Source organism: Eschscholzia californica, unplaced genomic scaffold, assembly GCF_041429995.1.
Source record: "Eschscholzia californica isolate CP2 unplaced genomic scaffold, dmEscCali1.0.p SCAF_6, whole genome shotgun sequence".
NCBI lineage: Eukaryota > Viridiplantae > Streptophyta > Magnoliopsida > Ranunculales > Papaveraceae > Eschscholzia > Eschscholzia californica.
Window position 1 is genome coordinate 33,370,298 of NW_028238483.1, and position 13,041 is coordinate 33,383,338.

At 40.3% G+C, this 13,041-nt stretch overlaps 2 protein-coding genes and 1 pseudogene across 3 annotated transcripts; 1 reads left to right on the top strand and 2 right to left on the bottom strand.

Moving 5' to 3' along the window:
• Positions 1-58: 58 nt before the first annotated feature.
• On the bottom strand, positions 59-1,813 carry LOC147533807 (xyloglucan endotransglucosylase/hydrolase protein 24-like). The gene is made up of 3 exons (XM_086646248.1): positions 982-1,813; positions 667-860; positions 59-574 (listed from the first exon to the last, which is right to left on the bottom strand). Exons 1-3 carry the CDS (start codon positions 1,252-1,254, stop codon positions 217-219), a joined length of 825 nt encoding a protein of 274 aa, XP_086502374.1. The 5' UTR covers positions 1,255-1,813; the 3' UTR covers positions 59-216.
• Positions 1,814-3,310: 1,497 nt separating this feature from the next.
• LOC147533808 (xyloglucan endotransglucosylase/hydrolase protein 24-like) lies at positions 3,311-5,422 on the bottom strand. Of its 2 annotated transcripts, XR_015227628.1 has the most exons (4): positions 4,273-5,422; positions 3,972-4,165; positions 3,404-3,880; positions 3,311-3,366 (listed from the first exon to the last, which is right to left on the bottom strand). XR_015227628.1 is itself a non-coding variant. In XM_086647840.1 (3 exons), exons 1-3 carry the CDS (start codon positions 4,537-4,539, stop codon positions 3,523-3,525), a joined length of 819 nt encoding a protein of 272 aa, XP_086503966.1. In that variant the 5' UTR covers positions 4,540-4,613; the 3' UTR covers positions 3,311-3,522. The 2 variants fall into 2 exon arrangements, 1 of the variants encoding a protein (XP_086503966.1); XM_086647840.1 differs by having other exon boundaries at positions 3,311-3,880; positions 4,273-4,613.
• An 869-nt stretch (positions 5,423-6,291) lies between these two features.
• Positions 6,292-12,992, top strand: LOC147533809 (cytochrome b561 and DOMON domain-containing protein At5g47530 pseudogene; annotated as a pseudogene).
• Positions 12,993-13,041: the final 49 nt, after the last annotated feature.

Here is a 13,041-nt window from a genome sequence, read left to right on the forward strand (position 1 = left end):
CTAGTCAATACTTATGGTACTAGAAAGAAGAATACATTTGAGAACTTCGGATAAAAGATTTATGAAGTACAATTTATTGTTTAATTTTGTTTATTACATTTGTGGGATACGAAGAAAAATGAATGAAAGAATTTGAATGTGTAAACTGAGAAGCGGAAAATAAAAGATGCATTGACATGGTTGATCAGTTGTTGCCATACTCTTGAGCTTCTTATTTTAAGAAAGGTTGGTAGTGGCACATTCTGCAGGCATGCCTTGTGGGAAGCGTTTTGTGTCGGAACAATAGTTGTAAATCATGTAGTTCTTCTGCACCCATTTCATCTTACCTTGATTTGTTGAATCTAGTTCTTGAGAAAACCATGGATTGTTTGTGGAAGCGTCCGAATTGAAGTTCCGATAGGAAGCGGTAAATGGAGCATGGGACCAGTCTGTCTTGACTAGGCCTCCCCTTGTTGCCCAGTCGTCGGCGTTCCAGAGACTAGAATAGATTCTCATGGGCTGATTCTTTGGGTAAGAAACACCAAGGTGTTCTGAATTCTTGAACTCTCTGATTGGAGTACCATCAACAGAGAAGCTGAAAAGAGAACACAAATCAATCAGTTTCAGGCCAAACGAATGTCAGAACAATATGAAGTTATGGACTGAACTTTAGATTTGGTTGCTTACATGATATGTTGGGGATTCCAGAGGATGGAGTAAGTGTGAAAATCGGCAGTTGGGTCGAACCATAGATAGAATTGCTGCTCTCTGTTTCCTTTTCCTTGACTGAAAACATTAGTGTGAAGAATGTAAGGATCCCCACTAACATTCCCTAAGAATTCAAAGTCGATTTCGTCGTGGGTTGGTCCTTGAGATGATAACTGCATCAAAAATTCACAGTAAACAAGTTAAAACCAGTGAAAAACTAATCAAAATTTAATGAACATAATTGATTAATGGGTGATGAAAAAAGACAAGTGTTGTTAATGGAGGCTTGCTTACATAGTAGGCAGTGACAGTTCCGGCGGAGTTGCCAGGGACAAGCTTGAGCTGCATATCAATCTTCCCAAATAGGTATTCTTTCTTGGATTGAAAACCAGAGCCAGAGGTTTTATCAAGGGAGAGAGTGAGGAGTTGTCCATTGTTGAGCATCTTACCACGACCATCACCCCAAGTTATGTCGAATTCTTGATCTAAACTAGCAACAGAGGCAACTATGAAGGTAGTAGCTAGTAAAGAGACTAGGATGAATCCTATAGAAACAGAAGTAGACATGTTTGATAAATAAAAAAGAAGCAGGTTTTGTTAAAAGAGGTATTAGTGAAGATGCTAAATTGTTAAATGTAATTTGAAGTGAGGGATGATGAATTAAGAAGGGAAGAGTGTGTTAATATATATATATAGTACTAAAAGTGTAGAAGGTTGAGGGATCTAGTGAGAGAGAGAGAGAGGGAAGGTCACTAGAAAGTTTGGGGGGAACTTTAAACTTTAGAGTTGGGCACAGTTGGAGAAAGAAGATCATTTCTCTTGTCTTGTTTTCCTATAGACGCGGTTTTGTGGTTGAATGCTAAAGAGGGTTGAAGGAAGCAGCAGGGTTCTAGCTTGTGCAGTTTTGGACACCATATCCAAAGCCAACCCATACACAGCTACCTCCTGCTTTTTGTCTCACAAGTATAATATAAAAATAAAAAAATTAAAGCCACCGCCTCAGCCTTACTCTATTAAGGGTATTAAATGTGTATATACTTTTTTTTTTTTTTGTTGGAAGTTAAATGTGTATATATGGTTATTGGTTAATACCCAATGGTCACATAATTTTAACCTATAAGATTTTAACTCACCTACAAATTTATTACCAATGGGTATTTAGGGGCAGGTCGTCTTCGATTACACTATATACTTAGATAGTATTGTAATTATAAATGTCAGTGTCTAAGTAAGTTGTTTCTCGTATACAAGTGAGCTTGTAGATAAATGGTATGTTTTCATCTCTCAAGTTGTAAAGGGAAATGCTCAACAAAAAAAAAATGTTGTGGACGGAAACCAACTCAAGGTTACTCCATGTAATTATAGGACAATAAATAAAGACAGTCTCGACATACTTCAAGGCCCCTAAGACGACTTTTAAGAGTTTTTATATGGTCTTTAAACATCTAAGAATAAATTATGTTGGTGTATGTACTCGTGCGGTCTTCATGTTGTCCTTCAATATTGTATCTTCGTGATGTAACCAATGTCATATATTGAACCTAATGGTTCTTGAAACATTTGTAATTTGTAAAAAGAAACATACTCTCATATATTAATTAGCTTTTAGTTACGCATTAATCAACAATTACTTGTCAAAATGTTACATAACAAGTCGTGTAACTTGTCTAACATAGTAACATGTAACAATTTTTTTAAAAGAATGGTGAACATAGGTTATCTATCTCTTATGAACAAATAATTAGATGATTGATCTTTTTCTTTCGAGGTTTTTCTAATTATTGGTAAAATTTATAAAATATCATGTAATAATTAGACCCTGATCTGTGTCGTGATGAACAGACCTAGCTCCGGCGAAGGGAGTTTTAGAGAGAGAGAGAGAGAGGAGAGAGAATTTAAAAAAAAAAATTTAGAGAGAGAAAGAGAGAAAATAAAAAAAGGTTTGAAGGTCGCCGGCCTGAAATTTGGCCGGGCGGCGACCCTGCCGGTGAAGACGATGATATGGCTGGTTTTAACGAGGTGGCAGAGAGAGAAAACATGCTGGAGGAGAGAGAAAATAAATGGAAGAGAGAGAGTAACAGTGTTATAACGGAAGGGGACCATATGAGTATTTCTCGTAAAGTAGGGGGTCAGGCGGGAAGCTGGTCACAAAGTAAGGGGGCCATTAGGAAATAACCCTTTTATAATACTCATTCGATTATTTCTCCAAAGAAGAACTCCTTTACTTGATCACCTATTTTCCTTAAGCAACACATTAATCATCAAACTAAATAATAAGTAAACCAACTTTAATTATTCTTTCACGACTCTCTGTTATATTTGACTCAAACTACATTGAAAACTATCGACGTGAATGCTATTTCCCCAAAGTACCCCATGACCATGGGTACTAGGCCGAAATCCCCTAGAGTTAAGTTAATAATATACTCTTTGAGGAAATGCTTCAATGAGAAAAGAAAATGTTTTTTCAGAACCCAATATTTTCTTTGGATATTGGTCTGAACTTCAATTTGCTTTTGTTAAAATTTGTAGGGATCCTTTCTTTTTGTGCTTTGGAGAGATTATTTCTTTGAAAGCATCATAGAAACTGCTCGATACTTATGGGACTAGGAAGAAGAATAGATTCGAGAAATTTAGATAATAGATTTATATGGTTCTGTTGTTTAATTGTTTTTATTACTACATTGTTACATATTTGCAACAAAAAAAAAATTACATTGTTACATATGTGTGTTACCAAGAAAAATGAATGAAAGAATGTAATCGGAGAAGCGGAAAATAAAAGACGCATTGACATGGCATATCAGTTGTTGCCATACTCTTGAGCTTCTTATTCTAAGAAAGGTTGGTAGTGGCGCATTCTGCAGGCATGCCTTGTGGGAAGCGCTTTGTGTCGGAACAGTAGTTGTAAATCATGTAGTTCTTCTGCACCCATTTCATCTTACCTTGATTTGTTGAATCTAGTTCTTGAGAAAACCATGGATTGTTTGTGGAAGCGTCGGAATTGAAGTTCCGATACGAAGCAGTAAATGGAGCATGGGACCAGTCTGTCTTGATTAGGCCTCCCCTTGTTGCCCAGTCGTCGGCGTTCCAGAGACTAGAATAGATTCTCATGGGCTGGTTCTTTGGGTAAGAAACTCCAAGGTGTTCTGAATTCTTGAACTCTCTGATTGGAGTTCCATCAACAGAGAAGCTGAAATGATAGCATTAACCGATCAGTTTTAGGCCAAACTAGTCTCAAACAACAATATGAATTAATGAACTTGAGATTTTGGGTTACTTACATGATGTGTTGAGGATTCCAGAGGATGGAGTAAGTGTGAAAATCGGCGGTTGGGTCGAACCAGAGATAGAATTGCTGCTCTCTGTTCCCTTTTCCTTGACTGAAAACATTAGTATGAAGAATGTAAGGATCCCCACTAACATTCCCTAAGAATTCGAAGTCGATTTCGTCGTGGGTTGGTCCTTGAGATGATAACTGCATCAAGATTCACAACAAACAAGTCAAAACCAATGAAAACTAATCAACTCTAGCTAGGAACATAATTGATTAATGGGTGATGGGAATTGTTAATGGAAGCTTACATAGTAGGCAGTGACAGTGCCTGCGGAGTTGCCAGGGACAAGCTTGAGTTGCATATCAATTTTACCAAATAGGTATTCTTTCTTGGACTGAAAACCAGAACCAGAGGTTTTATCAAGGGAAAGAGTAAGAAGTTGTCCATTATTGAGCATCTTACCACGACCATCTCCCCAAGTTATATCGAATTCTTGATCTAAACTGGCAGCAGAGGCAACTATAAAAGTGGTGGCTAGTAAAGAGACTAGCAAGAATCCTACAGAAGGAGACATGTTTGATAAAATAAGATGACAGATGATGCTAATGAATTGGTAAATGTGATTTGAAGTTGTGAACTGAAAGATGATGAGTTGAGAAGGGAAGGGTGGGTTTTATATAGAGTAGCTAAACCCCTTAAACCTAAGAGTTGGGCACAGTTGGAAAAAGAAGATGATTACATCATCTATTCTGATGTTTTCCAATGGACGCGGTTTTGTGGTTGGATGCTCTGAGGAAGAAGGGTAGAAGTTGTGCACATTGGGACATAGCAACCCATATCAATTCCCCAAAGCCAGCCCATACACAGCTACCTACTTTTCGTCTCACAAATAATAAATAAATAAATACTCCTATACCAAAGTGAAGCCACCGCCTAGGCTTTACTCTTTGTGTGACCAGTGGTGTTTATCCGGTCTATCACGTGACAGTCACATAAATACGATTTTAATTTATACAATAGTTTAAAGCATCCACAAATTATCCGAAAAGTATCATTAATTGGTACTTGGATTACCATACATAACTAGTTAGGTCATTAATTCAACAAAATCTTGTAACACGTCATAATCTGTGAAAATAATTCTTTTTCAAGTATGATAGGTAGAATTATCTACCTCTTATTACTAAACCAATGTTGAAATCATTGTTATAGGATGGTGCTTAACCTCTTAAGAGGAGCACCACAATCCATCTCACCACCAATGTGTGATTGCTTTACAACACACCCTCCCAAGCCCATATTACAGTAGAGCGAATCGTGTTGATAATGTGTTATAGGATGGGGCGGACAAACCTTCTGGACGGCTAGTGATACTATCCGCTTTGACACACCTTGGCCTCGCGGTTTTAAAATGCCTCACTAGAGAATGGTGCTTAACCTCTTAAGAGGAGTACCACACTCCATCTCACCACCAATGTGGGATTGCTTTACAACAATCATTGAATTTTTTGTTGAGATTTCCCATATTACTGGTAAAATTATTGAATATCAAGTGTTAAAAGATAAGCACGGGTGCTCGAATATTCTATAAGTGGGAAAAGAGTTCCACGACACGCTACTCGTATTTTATAGGTCGGGAAAATATCCGACGACTCGTTACTCGGCCCATCTGCCCAATACTGAGCAAAACTGTGGAGCCTGCGAACAATAACAGCCAGAGCCCAACCAACGTTGTGCCGATTTGCGACTCGAGTCAGCCCGTCCGGTCGCACTATCTGATCATCTGATTCTATTGGATAGGGGGCATATAAGGTGGTGGGTCACCGTGGGTGCAGTTGATATTTTTTTTTTTTGATGAAACGTGCAGTTGATATCTGATGTGCCCCCATCACTAGACTTAAATTTAATTTGTAAATGACCTACTATATGAAACTTTATAACCACTATAGATATTTTTTCATGTATCATTCTAATTTATGACTTTTCATAGTCACATTCGTATCTGAGTTTCACTGTGCCGGAAACATTACCTAAACTTCCGTTGACTTAAGAAATATAAACAACCACATAAAATAACACAATGTTTAATTGGGTCATTGTGTTTTACTGGAATTAGGAGTAACTAGAAATAGAAACTAATAACTGAATTTGTTGTTTCCAGGAATATCCTACTTGAACAAGAATTAGAAAGTTTATTTGTCGGTTAGAGATGGGAAATAGAAATCCAACTAGGTTTAGGAACAAATCTCTAACATATATAAATAGAACAACCCTACTACACTATAGAATCCATAATACCACTTGATCGACTACTGCCTCTCTACTCTTCCACCACTTTTAAATTCTCATTGCTTCATCACCACCATCCATCAATATTAACATGTCTTCTTCTCCTTTCAAATCACCTCTTTTCCTCCTCACTTTCATTATTCTTCTCTTCTTTTCATCTTCATCCTCTGCTCAACCACTTCAACATACTTGCTCCAACTATTCTTCTTTTGCCGATGAAACCCTCCGTGTTTACAACTTTTGCAATGATCTTCCTGTTCTCGACTCTTTCATTCATTGGAATTTCAACCAGTCAACCGGAATTGTTGGTATCGCTTATCGACACGCAAACATCACTTCTTCAACATGGGTTGCATGGGCAATCAATCCTACTAAAACTGGTATGATTGGAGCCCAAGCTTTTGTTGCTTTTCAAGGTCCCAATGGTTCAATGCATGCCTACTCTTCCCCATTGAATAGTTACAAAACCAAACTCCAAGAGGGACCTCTTAGTTTCCCTGTTCATGATATATCTTCAACCTACGCCAATAACGAGATCACTATATTTGCAACATTCCAACTTCCTGACGATAACATTACAACTATAAATCAGTTATGGCAAGATGGACCTCTTCTTGACGGAATAACTCCTGGGATGCACCGTATTTCAGGACCCAATGTTCGATCTTTTGGTTCTCTTAATCTTCTCTCAGGATACATATCGAAACCAGCAAAAGGAGGAGCAAGTCCAAGAATTAAACTCAAGAATGTACATGGGGTGTTGAATGCGGTGAGTTGGGGAACTGTTGTAACTAAAAATCGCGGAAGCTATCGAACCTACCCAGAAATTGATCCGATTATGAAGATTAATCGAAAAGCTAAGTCAAAATCAAATATGCGAACAGAATTTAACGAGGTTCGGCTTTAAAGCCTACGTCCTCGGGCGAAAAGAAATCTTTATTGAAGGATAGATGAAGACGACTAACACAACCCGCAAGTTCGTCCCAAGATGGTACCGTATAGAAATTAACCTTCTATACTAGATCTTCGACGACCGAGAAATTTAACACCGCTAAAAAACTATGAAAAATTTCTCTCACTCTTGCTCTCTCTCTAGCTCTCTAAAGAAGAGTTGTTGTTGCTTGTGTTGGTGTGTTTTGGTTGATAATTGGCACTCATATTTATATATAATATAAGCCGACCTTTATGCCACAAATTGAATCCAATTTGGAAACCGTCCAATTTGGGAAACCAAATTGAAACCGCCATCAAGCCTAAACAGCCAATTGCCGTCTTTTGGAAACTACCCATTCTAAACCGCCTATACCAATTCCCATTCCAATTCAAATTTGGAAACTTGGAAACCGCCTCTTACAATTCTCCACCTCGTACACAATTTGATATGCTTCAAATTTTGGACGAACACCAGGATACTCCTTGTAAGATATATCTGCTTTTTGTAACTTCATCCGACTGCACCATATGACCATGGTTGCCTACGTACCCTTTTACAGGATCAAGCCTACCGTAGTTCTACCAACCCTTCACATAAAGATAACCTTGTCGCCATTACGCCCTTTCGGGCAACTTAACACGAGCCGATTTGTAGCAATTCCAGGCGATGCTGAAACTTGCTACATGTCACCACTTTAGTCAACATGTCCGCGGGATTCTCATCTGTGTGTGCCTTCATTAGAGAAACATCACCTTCCTCTATGACATCTCGTACAAAGTGATACCTGACATCGATATGCTTAGTACGAGCATGATGAACCTGATTCTTCGCCAAGTGGATTGCACTTTGACTATCACACCATACATCCACGCACTCTTGCTTAATCCCTAGATCATCCAGAAGACCCCACAACCACAATGCTTCCTTCACACCCTCGGCCATAGCCATATACTCGGCCTCCGTAGTAGATAACGCAACTGTAGATTGTAACATCGATCGCCAACTAACTGGAGCACCATGTACCTTAAATACATAACCAGTAGTAGATCGTCTTCTATCTAGATCGCCAGCATAATCCGAGTCAACATAACCGCTTACCTGACATGTGTCTCCACCAAAGCACAAACCCGTATCAACGGTACCCTTCAAGTACCTCAAGACCCACTTCACAGCTTCCCAATATGTCTTCCCCGGGTTTGCCATAAACCTGCTAACCACACTGACCGCCTGTGAAATATCTGGACGAGTACACACCATAGCGTACATCAAACTGCCAACTGCACTAGCATACGGTACACGATCCATATGATCCTTCTCCACCGTAGTAGTGGGAGATTGTTTTCCCGAGAGCCTGAAGTGTGGTGCCAAAGGTGTTGACACCGCCTTCGCATTCTGCATCCCGAACCGAGAAACTACTCGTTCGATGTAACCTTTTTGATTCAAGTACAGTTTCTTACTTGACCGCTCTCTCTTAATCTCCATTCCCAGTATCTTCTTTGCAGCGCCCATGTCTTTCATCTCAAACTCTTGACTGAGTTGAGATTTCAACTTATCTATCTCCACCATGCTTCTAGAAGCAATAAGCATGTCATCCACATACAAAAGGAGATAAATAAAGTCACCTTCGCGAAGCTTCTTGATGTATACACAACAATCATAGTCACTTCTGCGAAAACCATGCTTTAGCATGAAAAAATCAAATCGTTTGTACCATTGGCGAGGGGATTGTTTCAATCCGTAAAGAGATTTCCTCAAACGACATACTTGATTTTCTTTGCCCTCAACCTTGTATCCCTCAGGTTGAGCCATATAAATTTCTTCTTCCAACTCTCCGTGCAAGAAGGCGGTTTTAACATCGAGTTGTTCCAGCTCAAGATCACTATGAGCAACAATACTCAATAGCACCCGAATAGAAGTATGTTTCACGACTGGTGAGAAAATCTCATTGTAGTCGACCCCTTCTTTCTGTGCATAACCCTTGGCCACTAGTCTTGCCTTATACCTTGTACCCTTGATTTCGGAAGAATCCTCTTTCTTCTTGTACACCCATTTACAACCAATAACAGACTTACCTTCGGGCAATGGGACAACCTCCCATGTCTTGTTATTGTGAAGAGACTCCATCTCTTCTTGCATAGCAACCAACCAACTCTCTCTATCCTCCGCGGTAATAGCTTGTTTGAAGGTGACCGGCTCGTCGTCTTCCACCGAGAGTGCATATTCAACAAGATTTGCCTGCCCATAATGCCTAAGAGGTTTGTCTGACCCTAACCTCTGTACCGGCTTATATAACCGTTTCGGCCTAGTGTGTACCGAAACATCCTGCTGTTGTTGTTGTAAAACTTGTGTACCTTCCCCTTGAACCTCCTCATGATCGGGTTCATCAATTTTCTCATCCTGAGTATTATCCTGATGCTCCACCTGATCATGATTCCTAGAAACCCGTTGGTCTTCGGCTTCTACTTCCACTACTTGAGCTTTAGTAGACCCAACATCACCACAACTAGGCACCGTAGCTTCCGCCATAGCTACAATAGATGACTCATCAAACACCACATCTCTGCTGATTACAAACTTCTTGTCTTCCGTACACCATAGCCGATAACCCTTGACTCCTGTAGCATATCCTAAGAAAATTGCCTTCTTTGCTCTATTGTCAAGTTTGTTACCTTTAACATGGTAATAGGCCGTACAACCGAAAACCTTTAGTCTCCCGTAATCTGCATGTTCACCTGACCACACCTCGTAAGGTATGCCGCCATCTAAAGAAGAATGTGGAGACCTGTTCACAATATAACAAGCTGTAGCAACAGATTCTGCCCACCATTCTACGCCTAGTCCCGAATTGGAGCGCATACATCTAGCCTTCTCAAGTAGTGTACGGTTCAATCTCTCTGCGACTCCATTCTGCTGAGGTGTGTTTACTACTGTCCAGTGCCTCACAATGCCTTCCTGATTACAAAACTCCTTGAATGCCCCATCCGTGTACTCGGTCCCATTATCCGACCTTAACGTCTTCAGCTTTCGACCAGTTTTGTTCTCAACCATTGCTTTCCACACCAGGAATGTGTTGAATACCTCATTCTTATGCTTCAGAAAATAAAGCCAGACAAATCTCGAATGATCATCAACGAATGTAACAAAATACCTGGAACCACCCTTGGAAGGTAACTTTGCCGGTCCCCAGACATCGGTGTGTACGTAGTCTAATACCTCTTTGCTCCTGTGCTTGCTTGTAGAGAACGTCACCCTGTGTGCCTTCCCGAACACACAATGCTCACAAAACTCCATGCAAGGCTTCTTCATGTCCTTCAACAAGCCTTTCCCGCACATCAAAGATAGACCCTTTTCTGACATATGCCCAAGGCGCATATGCCAAAGCCTCGTACTAGCCGTTGGATCCCTTCCACTGATTCCTACTGCTACATCTCCCGTAATTGTTGTCCCCAAAAGTTTGTATAAATTACCGTAACGAGTACCTCTCATTACCACCAAAGAACCCTTAACGACTCTTATGGAGCCATTCTCTATAATTATCTTACAGCCGTTCCGCTCCAACACACCAAGGGAAATTAGATTTTTCCGCAAATCGGGTATGTGTCTTACGTCCGTCAATGTTCTCACCACTCCATCGTGCATCTTGATCCGTATTGTTCCGAGTCCCACAGTTTTACATATACTATCATCACCCAGTATAACTGTACCACCATCTATACTCCTATAGGTAGTAAACATCTCCCTATTTGGGCACATATGGTGTGACGCCCCTGAATCAAGCATCCACTTATCGAAGATCTTCTCAGACACCTCTGTCACCGAGAAACATTCGTCCGCCTCTTCTGACACATATCCCGCCTCTTGCATCTCTTGTTTCTCCTTGTAGCCTTCGTTCTTTTGCTTCAACTTTCTCTTTGGACAAGCCGCTTTAAAGTGGCCAAGCTCACCACAACTAAAGCACGTTTTCTTGAAAGAGCCTCTAGATTTGGATCTAGATTTCCCGCCCTTTCCCTTTCCCCTTTCATTACTCCTCCCCCTCGTTACAAACAACCCTTGTGCTTGATCCTTGTCTACTCCACCCGACGCCATACTGCTAGTAGCAACCTTACGAAGGTCATCCGCTAATAGCGAATTTCTCGTCTCTTCCATGCTTAGACTATCACCAACAAGCATCAATGTTTGAACAAGGTTCTCATAGGATTTAGGCAATGAAAGTAACAATACGAGGGCTTGGTCCTCATCCTCAACCTTAACATCAATATCCTTCAAATCTGAGATAATCCTGTCAAACCTATTCACATATTCCTGAATAGAAGAACCCTCTTCCATTCTACATGTGAATAATTTGGATTTTAAGTAGACCCGATTCGTTAAAGTTTTCGTCATAAAACTGCTTTCTAGCTTTAACCACACACCCGCCGCCGTTGTTTCTTCGTCTACTAGGAACGCCACGTCCCTCTCAAGACACAACATAATGGTAGCCCGTGCTTCGAGATCTAACTCCTCCCAATCCTCATCTGACATATCTCCTGGTTTCTTTCCCGTCAACGTCTTGTGTAATTTCTGCGAGATTAACAGATTCTTCATCTGCATCCGCCAATAAGAAAAATCGTTTTTCCCATTGAACTTCTCTATCTCATATTTCCCTGATTTGACCGTTCCACTTCTCGATCCCATCTTCTCTTCGTTCAATCTCAACAAGGCTCTGGTACCAATTGTTATAACTAAAAATCGCGGAAGCTATCGAACCTACCCAGAAATTGATCCGATTATGAAGATTAATCGAAAAGCTAAGTCAAAATCAAATATGCGAACAGAATTTAACGAGGTTCGGCTTTAAAGCCTACGTCCTCGGGCGAAAAGAAATCTTTATTGAAGGATAGATGAAGACGACTAACACAACCCGCAAGTTCGTCCCAAGATGGTACCGTATAGAAATTAACCTTCTATACTAGATCTTCGACGACCGAGAAATTTAACACCGCTAAAAAACTATGAAAAATTTCTCTCACTCTTGCTCTCTCTCTAGCTCTCTAAAGAAGAGTTGTTGTTGCTTGTGTTGGTGTGTTTTGGTTGATAATTGGCACTCATATTTATATATAATATAAGCCGACCTTTATGCCACAAATTGAATCCAATTTGGAAACCGTCCAATTTGGGAAACCAAATTGAAACCGCCATCAAGCCTAAACAGCCAATTGCCGTCTTTTGGAAACTACCCATTCTAAACCGCCTATACCAATTCCCATTCCAATTCAAATTTGGAAACTTGGAAACCGCCTCTTACAGGAACACTAATGCCGTTGGGTGCGATAATTGCAAGGAACTTGAAGAGAGTCGAGTCCACAGGGCCGGCATGGTTTTACTTGCACATAGCATGTCAGACGACTGCTTATGCAGTTGGTGTTGGTGGGTGGGCAACTGGTCTAGTGTTGGGTAAGAAATCTTCGGGCATTCAATACGACGCTCACAGGTATATCGGCATTGTTCTCTTTGCTCTCGCTACACTACAGGTCCTTGCATTGCGTTTAAGGCCAAAACCAGACCACAAGTACAGATGCTACTGGAATGTCTATCATCAGTTGACGGGTTATGTCGTGATTGTGTTGAGTGTATTGAACGTTTTTAAAGGTATTGACATATTAGACCCCGAGAAGAAGTGGAAGAATATCTACATCGGAGTTATATCAACTTTGGGTGCCATAGCCGTTGCTCTAGAACTTATCTCTTGGTCCGTGATCATCAAAAGGAAGAACGAGAACGCCACGACTGCCACTAAGCTACCAACCCCTGATGTCATGGTCTAGGTTTTACAATTATTTACTAGAAATTTGATGTAACAAGCCTATAATTGGA